General features: G+C 39.5%; 1 protein-coding gene across 1 annotated transcript in view; it reads left to right on the top strand.

The window, feature by feature from the left end:
- Nucleotides 1–22,143, top strand: part of Rab2a (RAB2A, member RAS oncogene family) — a 66,258-nt gene that overhangs the window by 18,019 nt on the left and 26,096 nt on the right. The window contains exons 2-5 of the mRNA XM_051197391.1: nt 8,430–8,501; nt 12,610–12,677; nt 17,696–17,778; nt 18,150–18,242. Of these exons, the coding sequence (XP_051053348.1) occupies nt 8,430–8,501; nt 12,610–12,677; nt 17,696–17,778; nt 18,150–18,242 (316 nt within the window). The remainder of the gene's footprint in view (nt 1–8,429; nt 8,502–12,609; nt 12,678–17,695; nt 17,779–18,149; nt 18,243–22,143) is intronic.

Raw genomic sequence — 22,143 nt, 5'->3', positions numbered from 1 at the left:
ACATATTTCTCGTGTGTGTGTGTGTGTGTGTGTGTGTGTGTGTGTGTGTGTGTGTGTGTGTGTGTGTGTAGAGGTCAGAGGATAATTTTGGGTGTCCTTCCTCAGGAGTTGCCTTTGCTTTTGAAAAAGGATCTCTCATTAGCCTGGAATTGATTAGACTAGGCTGGCCGACCAGTGAGCCAGCTCAGGATCCTCATGTCTCTACCTCTCCAACCCTGGGTTTATGAACGCACGCCAGCATACTGCCATTTTTACTAAATGGAGCTCATGACCTAGCTATTTATACTGAGTATTTAAAAACATTATCCTGGGACTAGAGAGATGGCTCAGTAGTTAGACACATGCTGCTCTTGCAGAGGACCGGGTTCGGTTCGCAATACCCACATCAGGTGACTCACAACTCCCTGTAACTGTGGCACCAGGAGTAGCTGACCTGCATGTACATACACAGACACATAATTGAAATAATAAAAAAGTTAAAGTATTTTAAAAATGATCCTGGATGACTCACTGGTTCCTGCAATAAACATTGTAAGTTAAGTAGGGTGGGCGTCAGTCAGTGTTGTCTGTCTTGATTTCTTTCCAGCACTGGTCACTTTCTGTGATTGAAGCAAAGCAGTGGGGAAAGTGGAATGAGTTGGGAGGAAGAAAGGAACAGAGAGTATTATTGATACTTGCAGTTAGATAAACACGTCGGTGTTACTCCCTAAGAAAAGTACTGCATGCTTCCTTTTGTTTCCAAGTTTTATTGAGTTTTTCCTCTGGAACTGGGTTACAGACAGTTAAGAGCTGCAGGAGCAGCATGTGCTCTCACTACTGAGCCATGTCTCCAGACCCAGGGTAGTGTTTTTAAATACTCAGTGTAACGAGCTAGGTCATGAGCTCCATTTAGTGAGTCATAACCAACACAAAACGAGCTAAAACAAAACAGCAATGTTAAACGTGACTGTGCAAGGTTAGGGTGAGGTCTGCTTATGGCTATCTCTGAGCCCTGGGTTACTGTGTAAAGTGTACTTATTCTGTGCCTTATCTAAAGGAAACTGTGGAGGGACTGGGGACATGCTTGGTTGGTAAAGCATGTGCATGCAATGCAAGAACGGAGTTGTGGTGGCTGTACCTTTGCAGCCAGCTAGGGTGTGAAGGGACACATCTGGCTACCTTGGTGTCATTGGTGGGGATGTGGCTCAGGTCTGCTCATAGCAGTTAACTGAGAGGCTTAGACGGACTGTAAGGCTGCTGCTTGTGTTGTGCAGGAACTCCGGAAGCAGCTGGGAGTGCTGGGAAAATTGGCCACAGAGAGGTGCCGAATGCTGTCACCTCGGGAAGGGGGTTGTAAGCCTGCTGCAGACACTCCAGTGTGATGAGCAGGAAGCACTGTTGATTCCCATCCTAGTGTACTCTTGTGAGCTGACCTCTGCAAAGAGGAAAAAAATCACATGTAAATTCAGGACAGATCATGCCAGACATGGAGTTCTCATGTACCACAGTTACACTGTTATTCTCTGGGATATTTTCCTCCCTGACAAATGTTCCATTTAAAAAATTTTTTTTCTTGTTTTTGAAAAAAGTGATAGTTTTTCTTGAAGTGTCGACTGGATTTGTCATAGAGGAATGAGTAGCCTCTGTGCTCGCTCTCTTTAGCAAACATGACATTAGTTCAGCATGCACAGAACATCTGTTGACTACTAATGTAATTTTCAGCTGACCGAAAAGTGGATGTTACTGTTGCTGTGGAAGAAAGCCAGATGTTCTCACAGATAGCAAAGAGAAAGTGTGCAAAGGGCTTGAGAAAGTGGCCTAAGCAGTTAGAATCAGGCTGTCCTTGGGTGCTGGGGAAGGGGGTCCGCCAGCACGCTGCCACTTCCGCCCTCTACACGCTTCCTCCTCACAGCACGTCATTCAGACAGCCCAAGACCTGATGTTGCTTGATAAATAGAAGAACCAGAGACTGATATTGGGGTTCAAGCTGAAGATCAGAAAAGCAAAGATGCTGAGCACTAGCTCTCCCTCTACCTCAGACTGAAGTGGCTGATCCACAAGCTCTCCCAAACCTCAGACCAAAGCCTCTCCTCCTCACCATGGCTGGAGAATCCCCAGACTTCAATGTCATCCAATCCTCAGTGGCTGGAGAATGAATGTTTGATCTGAGACCTTGCTCCTGTCTTATATACCTCTCATGAGTCTTGGGATTAAAGGTGTGTGATCCCAAGTGCTGAGATCATCTTTTTGTGAGCGGTTTCTCTTTAGGACTGGATCAATTTTGTGTAGCTCAGTGTGGCCTTGAACTAACAGATCATCATCTACCTCTATCCTGAGTCCTAGGATTAAAGGTGTGTACCACCACTGCCTAATCGATACAGCTTGAGGCAAGGCTGATTTTGCTTTCTGAATCCTCAGACAAGCTTTAATAAATCATAAATAATATATCACTTCAACCTGAAGCACCCACCCTTCCCTGTTGGTATTGCACAGTATTCACATCTAATCCAGTAAATAGTAGTCATCTCTTACATTGGTGGGTTGGTGATACATTGAAATACAGAAAGTTCACCAAATGCTAAAAAATAAAAATAGAAAGTACTCTGAAGAGCTAGATATACCCCTGCTCTACAGGGGTTAGAATCAACAGAGCTAAGGGTTAGGACTTACCTTGGTAATAGAGCACTTTCTTGTCTAGGAAGTACAAGGCCCTGGATTTAATCCTTGACACGGGGTGGGGGTGGGTAGATGCATCAGAGCCAGCTCTGAAAAGGTCTCTGAGGACCTGGACACAGTCTGTCTTCTGAAGCAGTGTGAGTGACCATATACTTGTAATAACATAGCAGGGGTATCAGATGTTAAAATAACCTTTCCTTACACCTCCTTTGCTTCCATATCCCTGTGCAACGGAAAGTAGAATATCACTGATAAGAGTTAGAAAATACCTTATTTGTACAAGCTAATATAGTAAAAATGAAAAAAGTGTTACAGGAAAATTTTCTGTATCTAAAGAATGGGCACTTTCAAATGCAGGCTTTTTGTATATATATGTATGTATGTATGTATGTTATACGTGTAATAGTACAAAAGTATGAAGGGTCTGAACATTGGTTATAGAGATGGAAGATGGTCTCCTACAGGAGAGTACAGAGGTTAAATGTACCAGCTCCTGGAGTTAGCGTCTCCACATGTTAGAGACTTCAGTGAGTACAGTGCGAAGTAGGGAGGGAGTTTCTTTGCTCAGAAACCTGACAAATTGCATCAGCGAAGATGAACAGATAGTTTTATGATGTGTTAAAAATAGAAATCTTCTTCCAGACACTGATAACCCCAATCTAATCATGGCAAAACTCAAATTCCAGCAGGGAATGCACTACAGAGCAGCTGAGTGGTAACCCAAGACTGTCAGTCTGAACAAGGACAAGGAAAGGTGAAAATTTTATCACGGCCCTGGAACCCACCATGGTCCAGGAGCCCACTGTGGCCTGGGAGCCTGACACATGTTAACAAAGGCTTCAAGGTGCCTGTATGGTGTCTTGAAGGCAAAAACTAAGAAAAGGAAAATGGGATCTCAGAGCTAAGACTAAGGAGCTGCGTGTGTGACTCGGTGACTGAGTGCTTGCTCTCAGGGATGGCCCAGCACTGGGAACACAGAACACAGAACAGAAAGAGAGGAATAAACTGCTGGTGCTCTCCACTGCTGATAGCCACTCCAGATGCTTAGCCACAGCTGCTGGGTGCAGTGTGCCTTCTGCCTTTATGAGCCTGCTCTTTAAGGACCCTCAGTGAAGCCTGACTTCATATGTTGGCCAGGGGGCAGATCCAGATTTGAGTGCATACTACACTCAGGGATAATCAGGGATAATCACAGAAACCTGCCTGCCCCCCACCCCAAGACTTGACTGGACAAGGGATTGTTTGTGACACTTAATCAAAAAGTGTCTGGGTATTTTAAAATCAGACCACCTGGCTCATTTTATGAAAGGGTATTTGCCTTATGGATGGATATTGTCATAGAACATGTGATACGTAAATCATAAGGATGAATTAAGCCACAAATTGAGGGGTGGGGGAGTCACTAGGTAGTAGAGAAAGAACACTGAATAAACATGTGTAAGCACAGCATGGATAAACATGCAGGACTTGCCTGCAATTGTAACACTTCAGAGTCTGCAGCAGGAGACTACAATTTGGGGCTAACCAGGCCCACCCAGTAAGACCCTGCTTCAAAATTAAAAATAATTTTAACATACAAACTAGGTGAGTGATATTGACGTAAGTACAGGCATTCATTTTAAATTACCTGCTCTGTTGGCTTCTCTACCTTGATTGCATCCCAGGAGAATGTGTTGTGTCGTCACCCTCACAGATAGATGGTTTGCCTGGCAAGGGTGAGTTCTCCATGGCATCGTACACTCCCACCCCAAGAAACCCAAACTGACTGGTTTTTCAGATAGGATCTTGGTTATAAAACCCAGATTTGCCTAATATGTAGACCAGGTTGGCCTCAGACTCCCAGCAACTCTTCTGCTTCAGCCTCCCACGTGCTGGGATTACAGGCATTGAGACCACAATTTTTTATTGATTCTTTAGCAGTCTTTCAACTTATATTAGCATACTTGTTTTTAATGCTTTTCAGTTTTTAGGGAGTGTCTTACATTGTTCAAGCTACATTGTTTTGGTAATGTGATATTAATTTCTTTATTTCTGTGACCAAGTTATAGTACCTAGAACATAATGGGCAAGTATTCAATAAATATTTTTCTTCTTTCTTGTTTACTGTTGCTGGGTTTTTACTCCTTGGCTGATTTTTGTTTTGTTTTGTTTATAGCGGCTTAACTGTGTCTCTGGCTTTCTTCCCTGTGTCTTTGTTTCTCTTTGTTCCCCTTTTGTTGATTTATTGGTTCATTTTGGCTTTGTGTAGTTTGTATTTTTTATTTGTTTGATATAAAGCCTCTTATAGTCCAGGCTGGCCTCAAACTCTGTAGCCAAGGATAGACTTAAACTCCTAATCCTTTTGCTTTTGTTGCTGGCATTACTGACATGTATCACCATCCTTGTCTTTTTTAACAACACGTAGAAATTGTGTAAAATAATGAGTTTTGTTGTGACATTTCAATGCATATATGTAACATGCATTGATCATATCCACCCCCCATTACCTTGTTACCCCCCCCCTTCCTGTTTGTTTGTTTTAGGGTTTTTTGGGGGTTTTTTTGCTTCGATATACAATATATCAGAGAAGAGAATTGTGACTTGCTTTTCTGAGTCTAGTTGATTTTGGTTAACATGATCCTATCCAGTTCCAGTTTCATCCATCTTCCTGCACATAATAATGTTCTTTACTAATACCCCACTGTGTATAGAAATTCCATATTTTATAGTACTCACCTGTTACTTTTCTTTGAGGCCACTTACCTTTAGATTTAGTCCACACCTCAGTTCCAGATTAGCTTATCTTGAAACCCTTGCGTGCATCTGTAGTGCCCTCTGTCAAGTGAGGCTGTAGGTTGTGGGTTGAAACTTTGGCATGTGTCTTCCGGGGCCATAGCTGCTCAGCTTGCTGAAGGCAGCCACCAGAGCAGTGTGCAGGTGGCACAGTGGAAAGCCACCCCAAATCAATAATAAAATTAAAGAGTGATGAAGATTGTTCTTCTGGAAGGGAATAATGTCGGATGGAGCCTGCCAGGAACATATAAATAGTTTGGAGTCAGCTTCCTTAGCACGACGCTGATAGGCTATGAAAAGCTGGTTTTCAGAGATAGCAGCATAGACACTATTAAGTTCTTAAATAAAATATAACTTTAAAACTTTGATTGGGTCAGGTAAATTTGAATAGAAATTTTTGTTCTAGTTAAATTCATCCTAAAGAATCTTTATTTAATGCATGTATTAAATTTTTGAATTTTCAGCATACTCTTATTTGAACCTTGTGATACCCCCTTTGAGGGAGGAGCACTGTTCTCTTTTTAGTTTTCTGTCTTGTCTCTGTGCACACATGCATGTATATGTTAGGGTCATTGGGGATCAAATCCAGGGCGTTACGCATGTTAGGCATTGCTTTACTACTGAGCCACGAAACTCACAGCTCTGGTACAGTTTTCTTTTTCTCATTTTATAGACAGGAAAATTGAGTTCAATTTTTAATACTCTCTTTTTTTTTGTTCAACGACTATGAGTTAAAAAATTAATTAAAATTTAAGAGAAAAGAACAAGGAATACTTATTATAATGAAGCTGGGGGCCAGCATGATTACAGGGCAAGTGTCAAGACAAGCTCCAAAGCTACACAGAGATACCCTGTCTCAAAAAACAACCCCCTCCCCAAAAGAAGGATTTTGTCTGATTGCAAAATAAACTTCTAATATTTAAATTAGACTTGGCATTTCTACTGTATGATCTGTATTAGAACTGTATGAATTTAACCGTTAGTACAAGTTCATGGATAACCTAGACTACATAGCAAGCCACTGTCTTAGAAACCCAAAATCAAACAAGCTTAAACCTAGGCTAGGTTGTTCATTCACTGGAGTTTTGTTTCCCACTCCACCCTTCCCTTTCTTCCTTCTCTCCTGTGGGATTATAGTTGTTCTGAACTTCTTTACTAGTTAGCAATTGGCCCTGGTACTTTTCATACCCTTGATTTTTTTTTTTTTTTTTTTTTTTTTTTTTTTCCTCTCACATTTTGACTGAATGTTGTTTGGCTTGTGAAAAATAGGATTTTTACCATTTTTTACGAATCTTAAGATTACTAGACTCCTAAAATGACTCATTGATTCTTAGGAATTATTTCTTGGAAAGGACTCCTTGCCTAAAAAACGTCTATGGGACTACATAGACAAAACTTCAAGCCCTAAGACAGGGAGGTTTGCAGTGCAGCTCGGGGAATCTGACTTTTATTGTGTCAGTGCTAAGTGTGTGCTGCTGGCAACGGTCCTTAGGTATTCAGTTCTCACAGTACTCCCTCAGGTCAGGGTTCAAGTCACTGATGGTCCCTTCTGCGTTTAAAAAAAGAGTAACAGGCTGAGGTAAGAGAGTTGCTTTGAGTTCAAGGCCAACCTGTGCTATATAAACTAGGACAGGGGTAAAGAAGAGAAGCAGATTTGATGGTAGCAGCATTTGTATTAAATGGAGAGAAGTAGGGATACCTAATTCAAGGCCTTAAGGTGTAGACTTATCCCATTACCAGGATGGCTCAGTGGGTAAATACTTTCCACCAAGCCTGCTAACTTGAGTTTGATCTCTGAGATCCTCATGGTGGGAGCAGAAAACCGACTTGTGCAAGCTGTCCTCCTACACCACACATACACCATGATAGACCGTGGCTCACATGCACCACAATAGTAGTACCCACATTGGGTGCTCTGGAGGAAGAAAAGGCTAAATTTCAGCTCTTGTCCCCAAGGAACTTTGTTTATAAAAGATGAAATGAAACATTTAAATAACTGATAGTGGAAATTAAAGTTAGTAATAAGTGCCTTTTCAGAAATAAAAGTAAGCCCATTCAAGATCACATCCAGCTAATTGAAGCTTCCTTTGGGAATGGAGGTGATCAGCTCCACAGAGCTCAGGGAGAGATGGGAGGTGACAGCGGTGTTCTGTTTGCTGAGCAAAGCAGTGTGTTTGCCTTCTGAAGGTGCCCATCCTTCCCACATCTGAAGCCCTGCTATTGTAGACCTTTTTCTTCTTCTGAAACCATCTCAGGCAAAGCTGAGGTTGGAAGTAACTTACTAACTGATCTGTTTGGCAGCTCGAAGTGTGCTGAACAAGACGAAGTTATCCTCTTGAGAGGCATGGGTGTGTTTTGAATGTGAGATTCATGAAGATTTGTACCATAAAGAAAAGGATTCGGTCCAAAGAGAAGCATAAACATGAGATAAAAGGGGTTGGCTACTTGTCATGACTACAGAAAAAACTGAGCCCTACCTTTTATAAAGAAAAGGGACACTGCTGTGTGGCTGCAGGGACTCAGGTGGCACAGCTGAGTAGAAGGAGCTTGGCATGAAGAAATGAAGAGGTTATAGAAATCTGTTGGATTTTGACTTTTTGTTTAAATAAGATAATAAATGGGTTCTAAACTTACTCTGGGTTCTGAGTGCTTTGTAATTTAACTGATTGGATTCTCCCAGCTCTGTGATTTAGATGCATCCTTACCCTCATTTGTAAATGACACAGAGGACACGTCTTCTCCAACTTCCCTGGGTGGAGCTGTGGTGGGCACTGCTAAGACCTAGTTGCTATTCTAGGAGTTTAGCTGCCGTGCCTCCTTTGCATGGAAAGCTAATGAATAAGGAAGGGCAAAGGGGTTATTTTAAAGATTTGATAACTGCAAATAATGGCTTACTGAATGACAGCAGCAAAAAACCCTTGCTGCCACTTCTAAGTAAGGTCAGTCTTAATTTGTGTAGGTTTTATTTTCCTCTGATCATTTGTTCATGTTTTAATTTCCAGGTGTTGGTAAATCGTGCTTATTGCTACAGTTTACAGACAAGAGGTTTCAGCCGGTGCATGACCTCACAATTGGTAAGTTTTATAGAAGATTAAAACCTTAAAGATTTCAGTAGCTTATGTACAGTGTGCTAGTGAACCCATTGTAGAAACAGTGAAACCAGATTTAGTATGCAGAATTTAGTGTCCACTACTTTTTAGGAATATGGATAGTAAAAATAAATACTAACTTTTCATACAGGACTTAATATTTCAATTATATTTAATTATGACTCATACTATTAAGAGACACTACTGCACCGTGGTAGGAGCTTACTGGAAATTAAATAAAGTCTGTCAGTAACTGGGCAAGGTGCTTCACTGCTCCGAATGTCAGCTTTTCTGTCTATACAGAGAGGATAACAGTAAGAACTCCACAGAGTCACTGTGAGCAGTAAATGAACTGTAAATATAAAGCATTGGAACAGTGTCCTGCAGTGTAGTAAATACTACATGCTTGCCTATAATTATTAACCAGGACCATCAGCAGAGCATGAATTGTAAATGAGGTAGGTACTTGTAACAAATAGTATTATTTTGCATTGTGTTACTACCACTTTTTTACTAATATGTAAAGCTACGAATTTAAAATGAGTAAAAAACTAAGCTTTTTAGATAGTCAAATTTGTTTTTAAAGAAATATGATGATGGCCAGGCATGGTGGCATGCTCCTGCAAACCCAGTGCTTGAGAAGCAGAGGCAGGAGATTCGTGACAAGTTCAGAGCCAACATGGTCATTATAGTTGAGTTCCAGACCAGCCAGGGCTATGTAGCAAGATGTCTCTTTAAAAAATCAATCAATCAATCAATCAATCAATCAATCAATAATACATTTTTAAAAAATCAAGAAATAAATAATTTATCTCTGGGTGGGTGGAGGGTTGTGACCTCTTTTGGGGGTCACATGACCCTTTCACACTTGTTATATATCAAAGCAGTAATTGGAAATCTCATAATTCTTTTGCTTAGGAACAGTCACTAACTGTGTTTCTGCTCGGGAGTTGTGTTTATTTTGTTACTGTTTGTTCAAGCAGATCTCAGTGTGGTTCAGGCAGGCCTTGAACCTGCAGTTCTCCTGCCTTTCCCTCCTGAATCCTGGGGTTACAGTTGTGTTCTGCCACACCCAGCCCTTTAAATCTATTGGTTTTATTACTTAGATTAACAGCAAATGCAGGAGCATCTAGGTGTTCAAGGTCAACCAACGTCATATACTCATATACATAATGCATTGAATCTAGTCTATGCAATGTGAAGCCTGGTCTCACAAAAAACAAAACCAGAGGAGTGGTAAAGGGTAGGTCAGCCAAAACTAAGGTTGTGTGGAAAAACTCTTCAGAAACCTACTACTTTGTTAAGGTTTTTTGTTACTATTTGTTTGTTTGTTTAAACACATGTATCCTACATGAGCAAACAGTGCTTTCTCCAGAAGACATGAGTGATTAAATGAAAATCTTAGTATCAGGCACAGGATTGCTTCCTGTGAGTTATTTATTGGTCAAGAGACTCCAGAGGTAGTGCCATTTCTCTTGATTGCCCTCCAGTACTTAATAGTAAGACCAACCCTGTTGCTAAAGAGACAACATACTTTTGTTGCAGGACATAAAGAAATCAAACTGGAATAGATCTGAAAACTTCTTACCTAGTTATTGGTAATTTCATAGTGCTGGAAGGTGCTGTGCAAGCCCCTTGGGTTGATAAGCTATCAATGCTGTTATCACCCAGCAGCAAACCCTATGTATTATGGCACTGTTCTTTCAGACAAGATGTGTCCACTTGTGCAGCAGCGGCACAAAGGTTAGGGTGGTAACTGTATGCTTTTGTATTAGATTTGAGGCCTGCTCCACAGGAGGGAATTCATACCTGATACTATAAACTTGGTCAAAGCCTGTGGCTAAGGGAGTCATAGGTTCTAACCCGTTAGGGCATATTACTGTTGTCTTGTAGGTGTCATAGTGTTGCCTTTAACAGTTAGTGCGGAGCCTCATGACTAGTCAAAGTACTGAGAATAAATGACTGTCAGTGCTCAGCCCTAAATGTTACATCTGTGGGAGCACCTGTTCCCACTGCTGGCTTAGATAAAAGAATGTTAGAATTGGAAGATGAACAAGATTGCTAGGAAGCAGTTTCTCCTGGACATGACACAGCTATTTGTCTCCTGAACTCAACTGCAGCTATGGTGAGACCTACATAAGATCAAGCAAGCAAGACTAGTCAGCATTCCAGTAGGCAGCACTAAACTAATTGCATTCAGTCAGAAGTTTTAAAAAAAGGACATGCATCTGAAAAAGAGATGATGTGGTTGTCAGTGGGGAAAGAGAATTAGGTGTGCGTAATACCATGATACATTGTTTACATGTATAAAATTGTTAAGCAACAAAAGATATTTTTTAAAGGATGTATTAGTTGCTTTTTCTATTGCTGCGATTAAAAACACTGTGACCAAGGCAACTTACAAAAGAAAGCATTTGATTGAGCTTATGGTTCCAAAGTGTGGACGTAGGTTCCCGTTCTGCCTGGTCTTGCAGCCCTTTTGCCCCAAATAAACACACAGAGACTTACATTATTTATAATTTTTTTTTTTTTTTTTTTTTTGCCAATGGCTTAGGCTTCTTACTGGTTAGCTCTCTAACCTGTAACTATTAATCTGTGTATTTCTACATGGCTGTATCTTACCAGAGAAGACTCCAGCATGTTACTCCTTCAGGGGCTACATGGTGTGTCTCTCGTGGCCTCTCTCTGCTTCCTCTCCCAGAATTCTCCTTGTCTCACAGTCCCGCCTATACTTCCTGCCTGGCCAATCAGTGTTTATTCATCAGCCAATAAGAGCCACATGTACAGAAGGACCTCCCCCATCATCTTCTCTTCTCTCTCTAAATAAAATGAAAGGTTTTAACTATAACATAGTAAAATTAATTAATGAAAGTCATCAAGTAAGAACTATAGTTAACAATATTTAGTCCATTAACATTTGGCAAAATTTAAAGAAAATTTTATCTGATCTTTGTAAGTCTAGAGTTTATATGTCACATCTTTTATTATTACTATGGGAAACCATAACTATCAGTCTTCAACTCCATCAAAGACTCCAGAAAGATCATATATAAACACTAGAATTGACAGAGGCATCTCACTGCCTGTGCAGTCACCCAGAATCCCTCTGTAACATTGGAGCATCCATCTTCAGTCCATAGGCTTAGTGTGCTTGCCAGACTTCTCAGTGAAGCAGGAAATTTGAAACTGTCCACCTGTGTTGACAGTTTGTGAGTCATTTTTCTGTGTCCTGCAGAATGAGCCTGAAAAACATCAACATCACCATAAGCTTCTACATATTGACTGTATGAATCCCAAGAATAGAATGAATGTCTAGTTGTATATCATGGGGGACAAATTATCTTTCTATCTCACGCTCCTAGACACAGCTAAATGAATTGTAAGGGTCTTCTTTGTTTTGTTTTGCTTTGTTGTTTGAAGGTCTTATCTAATCCAAGATAGTTCTAGGCTCACTATGTAGCCGAGGCTGGCCTTGAACTCCTGATTTTCCAACCTCCCAATGTTGGGATTACAAGCATGTGCTTCCATGCCTAACTGTAATTATATTGTAATTATATATATATATATTTTTTTTTCTTTTTTTTTTTTTTTTTTGAGACAGGGCCTTTCTGTATAGCCTTAGCTATCCTAGAACTCACTATGTCGGCCAACCTGGCCTTGAACTCATGAGAAACCCACCTGCTTCTGCCTTCCAGGTGCTGGGATTAAAGGTGCATGCCACCAGCCCAGCCCTGTAATTTAAAAACAAACAAGCAAAAAACATTGCTGTGTATTCTAGGTATCCTCAAAAGTACAGCAGTCTCTCCCACTTTAGCTTCCCAAGTGCTGGGAATACAGGTCTGAGTCATCACTGCTGACTGCTGACTGCTAACCTGGGTACGCAGAACAGTAAATGTCCTCTACATTATCTAGAGTCTGGATGATAACGATTATGTTTAAGTGATAGAAACTCCCAGAGTACCTCTGACTTGGCTTGTATATTTTCTTTCCAAGTTTAGCAGCTGTATTTATCACATATCCCGAAAACAAACATTTGTGTTTTAGTAGGTTGTTCACTACTTCCTTTAACAAATGATTTTTTTGTTCTATTCAGGTGTAGAGTTTGGTGCTCGAATGATAACGATTGATGGGAAACAGATAAAACTCCAGATCTGGGATACAGTAAGTGTAGCATTTATTAAAGTACCTTGCATGCTTTTTTTGTTTAATGTTAAACATGTTAGACATATTTTCGATAGCCCTAAAATGAGATGGATCAGGTAAGATTATTTGGTGATTTTGATAGGGGGCCATGTGCTTGCAAGAACTGAGTGTTGGTAGACAAATCTGAGTGAATCCTTAGGCATTGTGGTCTGCATAGACACCCTCCAGGGACTGCATACATGTATACTTTTATATGTTCATTTATTTTTACATATCTGTGTGAATTTGCATGAGTATATGTACACCACACACATGCATCACACCTCTGTGGAGGCCACAATAGGGAGTTGACTGCCCGAGGATGAGTAGAGTTACAGGCAGTTATGACCTGCCATGTAGATGCTGGGAAGCAGACCCAGCATCCTCTTCAAGAACAACAACTGCTCTTAACCATGAAACCATTACTCCAGCCCCTAGGAATTCTGTTTTTAAGAAAAACAGTCACAAAATCTAAAATAGAAGAAGTGTGTGTGATAAAAAATAAAAACACCACTATTACATAGTTATTTATCCTGGAAAACCTCATTTATTAATTTAAATTTGTTTCAGTCCTGATCACTTGAAGTTTCCTAACTTAATAGCATATTTCCATTTGATGAACATATAATCTACAACCTGTAATCTACATAGTTTAAATGGTGTTTTGTAGTATGAGCCCAGAATAAGCAAATGATTTGGAGCTGCCAACACTAGTCTAGTTTCTGCCCACTTTGAGAGCCTTCTTGTACTATACTCAGTAACCTGGTTTTCCTTTTTAAAATATTTTTTATGAGTAAATTTTCTTTTTAGATGCCTAAAAGTGAAGTTACAGTGTGTGCCATAGGAAGCAGTTTTCAGATCCCCATATACTTAAAAAGGACCACAGAGCACTTTAGTTCTTATGGATTATCAGTATAAATAGTACTGTATTAAAAAATGAAAATAGGAAAACTTACTAGATACACAGGGTTTTGCTTTCATTTGTGCTGTTGGGGGACCTAATATAAGGCTTTATGTATATTAGGCAAGTGTCCTACCACTGAGCTGTAATTTCCTTAGTCTTCAGTTCATTTTAAAATAATATTGATAAGCTGATTGTTAATGCAGCACTTACGAAAATTAATTCCACTTTTCCAAACAAAAATAACTCTTTGTAGTGAGATTGACATACTGTAAAAGATTTTGATTATCTATTTAGTACGAGATACTGGAGACACTGGTCTCCTTAAGTGTGACTTGTTTAGTTGAAGTATACAAAGACAGTCCCATTTCATGCAAGGAGATAGTTGAGACTCACGAGTTGAAATACAGAGAATGTCATATACCCCTGTCTATTTCCCTCTCTCCACTCAATGGTGCTTTCTCACTTGACGACACAGAAGCTATTGAGAAACTAATCAGAGAAATACCAGTCTTAAGACTGCATTGTCAAGACCCCGCAAGTGTCTGAGGGTGGTTGCAGAGTACAGACTTCCTGATATTTCCCATGACACAGCTGTCCTTCGGGTGATCAACACTGAATCTGTCTGCTGTTCTCCAGTGGACTGTGCGTTCTTGTGCCTTCCGACCTCTCTTCAATGGAGAGCTGACTCATCTGTTTCTTGACGGGTTTCTTCCTTGAGCCTAACGTGTCTTAGCACTGCATGTGATGTCTGTACATGTTGGTGTGCATGTGGGTATTTGGGAATGCCAGAGGTCAGATGTTTTCACCCATCATGGTTCACATTGCCTTTTCTTTGAGACGAGCTAGAACTTTTATCACTTGTATTAGGCTGGCCAGTGAGCTTCAGGGATCTGCTATCCATATCCCCCTCTACCCCTAAAGCACTATTGTTCTGAACATACCACCTTCCCCAGTGTTTTACATGAGGGCTGGGTATCAGAGCTCGGGTCTCTTACTTGTGTGGCAGGCATCTTACCAGCTGAGTTGTGTCCCTGGCCCAACACTTTTTTGATTTAGGATCTTCCTGGGCAACATAACGTCAAATCAAAACTGTATGGAAAGCCTGGACACAGTGGAACAAGCCTGTGCTTACAGCACTTGGGGGTTGAAAGCAGGGAGATGAGAAAGAGAAGATGGCCTTCAGCTTTGTGGTGAATTAGAGGCCAGAATGGACTACGTTAGACTTTGTCTCAGAGAAACAAAACAGAAAACAAACAGAAACCTACATGGAAGGGCTTGAAAGTCTGTCTCATAGACAAAGTGCTTGTCTAGCATGCATAAGAATCTGGCTCGCACTACTAGCATCTTAAAAGAAAAAGCATGATAAAGATACAAAGTCTCTCCTAGTACTTGTTGCTGCATTAAAAATATTACATAATTACATACGTGTGTGTGTGTGTGTGTGTGTGTGTGTGTGTGTGTGTGTGTGTGTCTGTGTGTCTTAAGACACTTTAGGTCACATGTGTTTTACAGCTGCTAGTACCATTTCTAGAAACTAGACCAGAGTGTTCTCAGAGTTTTCTATTGTAAATTGGGTATTTAGACCCAGAAAACTGTGAAATATGAAGTGCTTCTTAAACATGATAGAGTGCACAGATGCATTAGGAGTCTCTGATTGTGGTGTGGTTTGTTGTTTGTGCAAACTCAGTGTGAAGCAGTTTATTTCTGTTGGGAACCCATGGTTTGCTCTTTGCAAAGCAGTTGGAGAGGAATGGGAATAATTTGTAGACGTTTGCTTTCATTCTTTTTGCTGTATCTTGCCTAAAATGAAGTTTTATATTTTGGCTTATAGTAACATTGTTCTAACAGTGTGTTTATCTTTATTCATTCCACGGGATGGTCCAAAGAAATCATTCTAAAGCAAGTAGTTCTCAATATTAGTACTTTTTAATACAGTTCCTCATGTTGTGGTGACCCCCAACCATAAAATTATTTCATTGCTCCTTCATCACTGTAATTTTGCCACTGTTATGAATCATAATGTAAATAGATGATATGCAGGATATCTGATGTGTGACCCCCATTAAAGGGGCATTTATGCCCCCAAATGGGTTGTGACCCACAGATTGAGAACCATTGGTTTAAAGGATGCTTCCCCTTGCTGCTGGTCAGCCACAGAAAATATAAGAGTTTTAAATAGGATTTTATTTTTACATGTATATTTTCTGTAGTTTTTATATACATGCTTCTGAATAGTTGCCCATGTTGGAGGATTCATGTGGAAGCCAAAGGCTGAAGTTGGATGTCTTCCTTGATGGTTCTCAGCTTTCTTTACTACTGAACTTGGATCTTGATGATTGGCCTAGTCTAGCTAGTCTAGTTAGCCAGGTTGCCCTGGGGAGCCCTTTGTTTTTGCTTACCAACAACGGGGCTTATATGCTAGCTGTCAGCTTTATGTGGGTACTGGGAATCTGAACCCTAAGCTGTCACTACAGCCACACAATTTTTATTTTGAAGTTACAATACATATCCTTTTTGTATTACTTGCCATAAAGTCTTTCATGATATACATGATTCTCAATAAAATGAATGTCTTAAATATACAGTTTTCCCACACTAAACAATCAAGGAAGGATTTCCCACTTTCCATGTTAAAAACAGAGCTGAAGATATAACTCGGTAAATGCACCTGTAAGTCCATCTAGGGTCTTTCTGTTATGTTTTTTTTTTTTTTTTTTTTTTTTTGCCTTTTTTGCTGTTTGAGACATGCCCTCCTCTGTAGCCCAGGCTAGCCTAAACTCACAGCTGTCCTCCACCTCAGCCTCCCAGGCATGAGTCACTGTGGCTGGCTTCTTTGCTAGGACTTTCTGTTTTGATTTTTTTTTTTTAAGCCTCAAACTATGTGAAAGGAACTGACTGTTTATGCAAGTTGTTTTTTGTTTGCTTTTCCATGCTTTTGTCATCTTTCAGCATACAACATTTAACTATTAGAACTGACTCCTAGGAGAGGCCTTGTTAACTTAGATTCTGGGGTTATTGTCATTGAATGAGAAGTGTGTCCACTTATCTGCAGTGGAAGGCTGACCATTTGTGCATGTGGCTGAGGCTCTTGGTTGTACAGTTTCACTCAACAGGCTTTCTCAAGTGCCACATGAACACCAGACCCAGGCACAGGCAGCAAGAGTGGGTGATGTTCCAGAAAGGGGATGGTCTTGGAGGGTCACCATAGAAGATGCTGGAACACTCTGAGTTTTAGAACAAAGCAGAACAGGACAGAAAAACTATATATATATATATTAGAAAACCAGGACTAAGAACATGGAAACCTGAATATTTCTCAAGTTAATATATTTTAAGTACAAAATTACTTCTATAGTTATAGCCTTCCCCAGTCTTTCCTAGCAGAATGTTAATACCACAAGATAGACAAATTATTGAACTTGATGTAATCTCTGGTGCCTGTTTCACGGGATATAAAGATGACTTTTACATTCAGTTGCCTCTTGACAGGCATTGTATATCAAATGCAGAGAAAATTGATTGTGTGAAGAAAAATATATAAATTCAATTCAGAACCTTTTTCTGTTTTTCATAAAATGATTGCTCAAAGAATTCCATCTTGTAGCTGTTGAAAGCCCACTGCAGTTTATGGTATATCTGATAAAGTCTGCATCCTTGGCCTTCTGACAACCTTTCCACCAGCAGATGGTGGGCGTAAAGATGCCATTCATCATTTATTTACAATGGGCTTTATTTATTCTAGTGTCAACAGCTGCCCCTGGGAGTTGGTTATTGAATTCAAATGTGAGGCTCTGGGTTATTTGCTTCCTTTCAAATTTGTCTTCAGAGCTTAGTTGCTAGGAGTCCATTCTGTGCTCTAATAATGATTCATGTATGGTGAAGCCATTCAGTAAATTGGGTTGTCAGGGATTGCCAAAAAGGGTTAGGGGTCTTGTTTAGGGTAGGAGGGTAGTGGGAATCCAGTGCATCCTGGTGATTGGGGCAATGGTGCCATTATATGACTTTTTCCTAAGACTGGGGAGGTTTTCTCCTCCCTTTATGGTCTTCTTTCCTTCAAGCTAAGGAAACTTCTCGACCTTTTGTTTCCTCACAGGCAGGGCAGGAGTCCTTTCGTTCTATCACAAGGTCATATTACAGAGGTGCAGCAGGGGCTTTACTAGTGTATGATATTACAAGGTGAGTATGGTCAGTAAGTACAGTTACCACTAACAATGATGTAGTATTACCTTTACCTAGCTGTTCACCCTTAAGACTGTCTTGAACCAAATTTAAACTTATTCTCAAAATCTGCAGCTACATTAAAATAATCTCCTGGATTGATCAATTTGGTAGTATTATATAGTCGTTGGAATTTTCTAAACTCTGCTAACATTTGTGTTTATCCTAACTGAAATATAGTCAGTTAGCTCTAAACCCAAATTTCATGCTTTAAATATGGTTCTCATAGTGTAAGTGGCTATGACTAACATGGTTAATATTGGGGTTATGTATGCTGTTCATTGTACACTATAAAGAGAAATACTGAAATTACATACCGTTATGTTTAGGAGAGACACGTTCAACCACTTGACAACCTGGTTAGAAGATGCCCGTCAGCATTCCAATTCCAATATGGTCATCATGCTTATTGGAAATAAAAGGTAAAACACTAACTGAGAACTTATATTCATGGTGAACACTATGGTTGCTATTTGTGACTGCTCACTCTTCTTATAAATTTGTCTGCATAAAGGTACTGGCTTTTTAAGTTTAAAGTTTTGTTTAAATCCTGAGGCATTTCTTTAGATATTACTATTATGTTTTGCTTTTTTAACTGATTAACTTACTTGGTCTGGGTGTTTTGTTTGCATGTGTTTATGTGCACCATATATATGACCCAAGGTTGTCAGGAGAGGTCATCAGACCCCAGGAACTGGCAGTTGTAAGCCACCATGATCATGCGGGAATTGAATCCAAGTCCTTAGAAGAGCACACAATTGTTCTGAACCTCTGAGCCATCTCCAGTTCCAAAATTACTATTGTTGTTATTTATTATTATTTAAAATAGGATTTTTCAAAGGTATATTCTTTAAAAAATAGCCCAAGGAAGCTTTGTGTGTTTGTTCTTAATCCTAGCACTCAACAAAGTCAGGCAGATCTCTGAATTCTAGACAGAGTTCAATCTAGGCCAACCTGGTCTGCCTAGGTTGGCTAGACCCTACCAATAAATAAATAAATAAATAAATAAAATAAAATAAAATCCACCGATTCGGTGAGAGGACAAGTAGCTATTAAATATCCCAACTGAGCTGAATGGCACATAGCAGTAATCTGAGAGGCTGAAGCAGTAAGGTCAGCATTACATAGCATGACCCTGTTTCCAAGAAACTTGAAAAATTCATGTGTTCACATTATTATCCCATTAGTTTTAAATACTTAACAATAGAAATGTTTGTACAGAATACAGAACAATATTTCTCGTTTTAATGATGTAATAGCCATCATCTATTAATATAATAAAAGAATAGTTAGATATATTAAGTGTTAAAGCACTAGCAGTATTATTTAGTTTTCCACTTGCTTGGTTAAAGTTACCCCAAGGTATTTTATATTATTTGAGGCTATTGTGAAAGGTGTTGTCCCCATATTTCTTTCTCAGTCTGACATTTGTATAGAGTCACTGTGGGGGTCTGAAAGAAAATGTCCCCAAAGGGAGGGGCACTACTAGGAGGCGTGGCCTCGTTGGAGGAAGTGCATCACTGTGGGGGTGGACTTTAAATTCTCCTGTGCTCAAGCTGTGCCCAGTGTCACAGTTCACTTCTCATGCCGATCAGGATGTTAACTCTGAGCTCCTTCTCCAGCATGCCACCATGTTTCCCATCACGGTGATAATGGACCAAACCTCTCAGACTATAAGCCACTGAAAGTAAATAATTCTCCTTTATAAGCCTTGCTGCAGTCATGGTGTCTCTTCATAGCAGTTGAAACCCTAAGACAGTCACTTAAATAGACTGTCTTGTCACATACCAGTAAAGTTACTTTGACTTCTTCATTTCCAATTTGTATTCCCTTGATCTCCTCCAGTTGTCTTATGCTAAGACTTCAAGTACCATATTGAACAGATGTGGAGAGTGGACAGCCTTGTCTTGCTTGTTACTGATTTTGTGTAATTGCTTTCAGTTTCTCTCCACTTAGGGTGATGGCAATGGGCTCACTGTAAACCTATATTAAGTTGAAGTATGTCTTTGTATCCCTAATCTCCAGGACTTTTATCACAAAGGGGTGTTGGATTTTGTCAAAGGCTTTTTCTGCATGTAATGAAATGATCACATGGTTTTTGTTGTTCTGTTTGTTTATGTGGTGGATTATGTCAATTTACGTTATGTTGCACATCCTTGGGATGAAGCCTATTTATTTCATCATGGTAGGTGATCTTTTTGATATGTTCTTGGATTTGGTTTGCAAGTATTTTATTGAAATTTTTTTTTGTCTATGTTCATAAGGGAAATTGGCCTTTAATTCTCTTTGTTGATACCTTTATGTGGTTTGGGTATCAAGTTAACTGTGGCCTCATAAAACAAATTGGGCAGCATTCCTTCTGTTTCTACTTTGAGAAGTATTGACATTAACTCTTCCCTTAAACTCTTGTGGAATTTAGTTCTAAAACCATCTAGCTAGCCCTGGGCCTTTTGTTTGTTTGTTTGTTTGTTTGTTTGTTTGTGAAATTTTGCTAGGGGCTACAGTTCTCTTTAAATTGCTTACCTGATCTTGATTTCACTTTGGTAGGTATTGAGAAAATTATCCATTTCTTTTAGATCTTCTAATTTTATGGAGTACAGGTTTTTAAAGTATGTTCTTACAATTCTGAATTTTTCCAGTATCTGTTGTTATGCCCCCCCCTTTTCATTTCTAATTATGTTCATTTAGATATTCTCCTTTTAGTTAATTTGTGTAAGGGTTTCTCAGTGATTTTTCTCAAAGAACCAACTCTGATTTCATTGATTGTTTTTGTATTGTTCTTATTGGTTATTATTTATATGTCACTGATTTTCACGTGAACTTGTTTATTGCTGTCCACCCCTTTAGGGTGTGGTTTTTGTTGTCATTGATGTTCTTGTTCTAGCACTTTCAAGTGGGCTGATAAGAGAGCTCTATTATTTTTTTTAACGTAGACATTTAGTGCTAGAGCTTGCCTCTTAGAACTTCCGTCAGTGTGTCCCATGAGTTTGGGACACATTCATTTTCGTTCATTTCTAGAAAGTGTTTATTTCTCTCATTTCTGTCTTGACCCGTTTTTTATTCAGGAGAAAGTTGTTCAGTTCCCATGAGTTTGTAAGCTTTCTGTTTCTGTTGTTTCTGATACCCATCTTTAATCTGTGGTCAGATAGGATATAGGATGTTATTTCCATTTTCTTGTATCGGTTGAAACTTGCTTTGTGACTGGGTTTTTTTTTTTTTTTTTTTGGAGAATGTTCTTGTGAGGTGTTAAGAAGAAGTTATTTATTTTGTGTTTGGGTGAAAAGTTCTGTAGATAATTGTTAGGTCCATTTGTTTTACAACATCAGTTAGCTCCAGCATCTCTCTGTTTAGTTATTGTCCATTGGTGAAAGTGGGGTATTGAAGGCTCTCACTATCAGTATGTGAGGTTCAGTATGTGATTTAAGATGTATAGTGTTTATTTTACAAACTTGGGTGCCTCTGTGTTTGGTACATAGATGTTAAGAATTGCAATGTCCTTTGGGAGGATTTTTCCTTTGATGAGTATGTAGTGTCTTTCCCCAAACTAAACTTGTGATTAGTTTTGAAGTCTGGTTTTTCAGATACTAACATGGCTACACCAGCTTGCTTCTTAGGCCCCATTTGCTTGGAATCTCTTTTTCCATCATTTCATTCTGAGGTGATTGATGTCTATCCTTGATAAGATACTGTTTTTTGGATACAGCAGAAGGGAAGGGTAGACCCTGTTTTCACATCCATTCTGTTAGTCTGTGGAGGGAGGGAGGGAGGGAGAGAGGAAGAGAGAGAGAGAGAATGAGATTCCCCTCATTTGATTTGCTGGTTTCAAAATATTTCTTCCTTGTGTTTTCTTGGTTGAAGTTAACCTCTTTAGCATGGAGTTTTTCTTTTAGCACTTTCTGTAGGGCTGGACTTGTTGATAAATATTGCTTATATTTAGCCTCATTGTGGGATATCTTACCTTTTTCCCCATGTATTGTGAATGAAAGTGTTGCTGGGTATAGTGGTATGGGCTGGCATTGGAGTCTCTTACAGTGATTAGAGACCTGGCTTTTACACTCTCTACTGAAGTTAAGAAGTCAGGTTTAACTCTGTTAGGTCTGCCTTGAAGTCTTATTTTTTCATGTTGTTTTTCTTGTAGCTTTTAATGTTTTTTCCTTTGTTCTGTATATTTAGTATTTATTTTATTATGTGGCAAGGGTACTTTCTTTTCTGGCTTACTCTATTTGATGTTCTGTAAGCTTCTTGTACTTTTATAGGCACATCCTTCTTTAGATTAGGGAAATTTTTCTTCTATGGTTATGTTGAAAATATTTTCTGTGCCTT

Source organism: Phodopus roborovskii, unplaced genomic scaffold (genome assembly GCF_943737965.1).
Source record: "Phodopus roborovskii unplaced genomic scaffold, PHOROB, whole genome shotgun sequence".
Classification (NCBI taxonomy): domain Eukaryota; kingdom Metazoa; phylum Chordata; class Mammalia; order Rodentia; family Cricetidae; genus Phodopus; species Phodopus roborovskii.
Note: the sequence above shows the minus strand (reverse complement) of the source record. Positions and strands in the feature narration are given on the sequence as shown.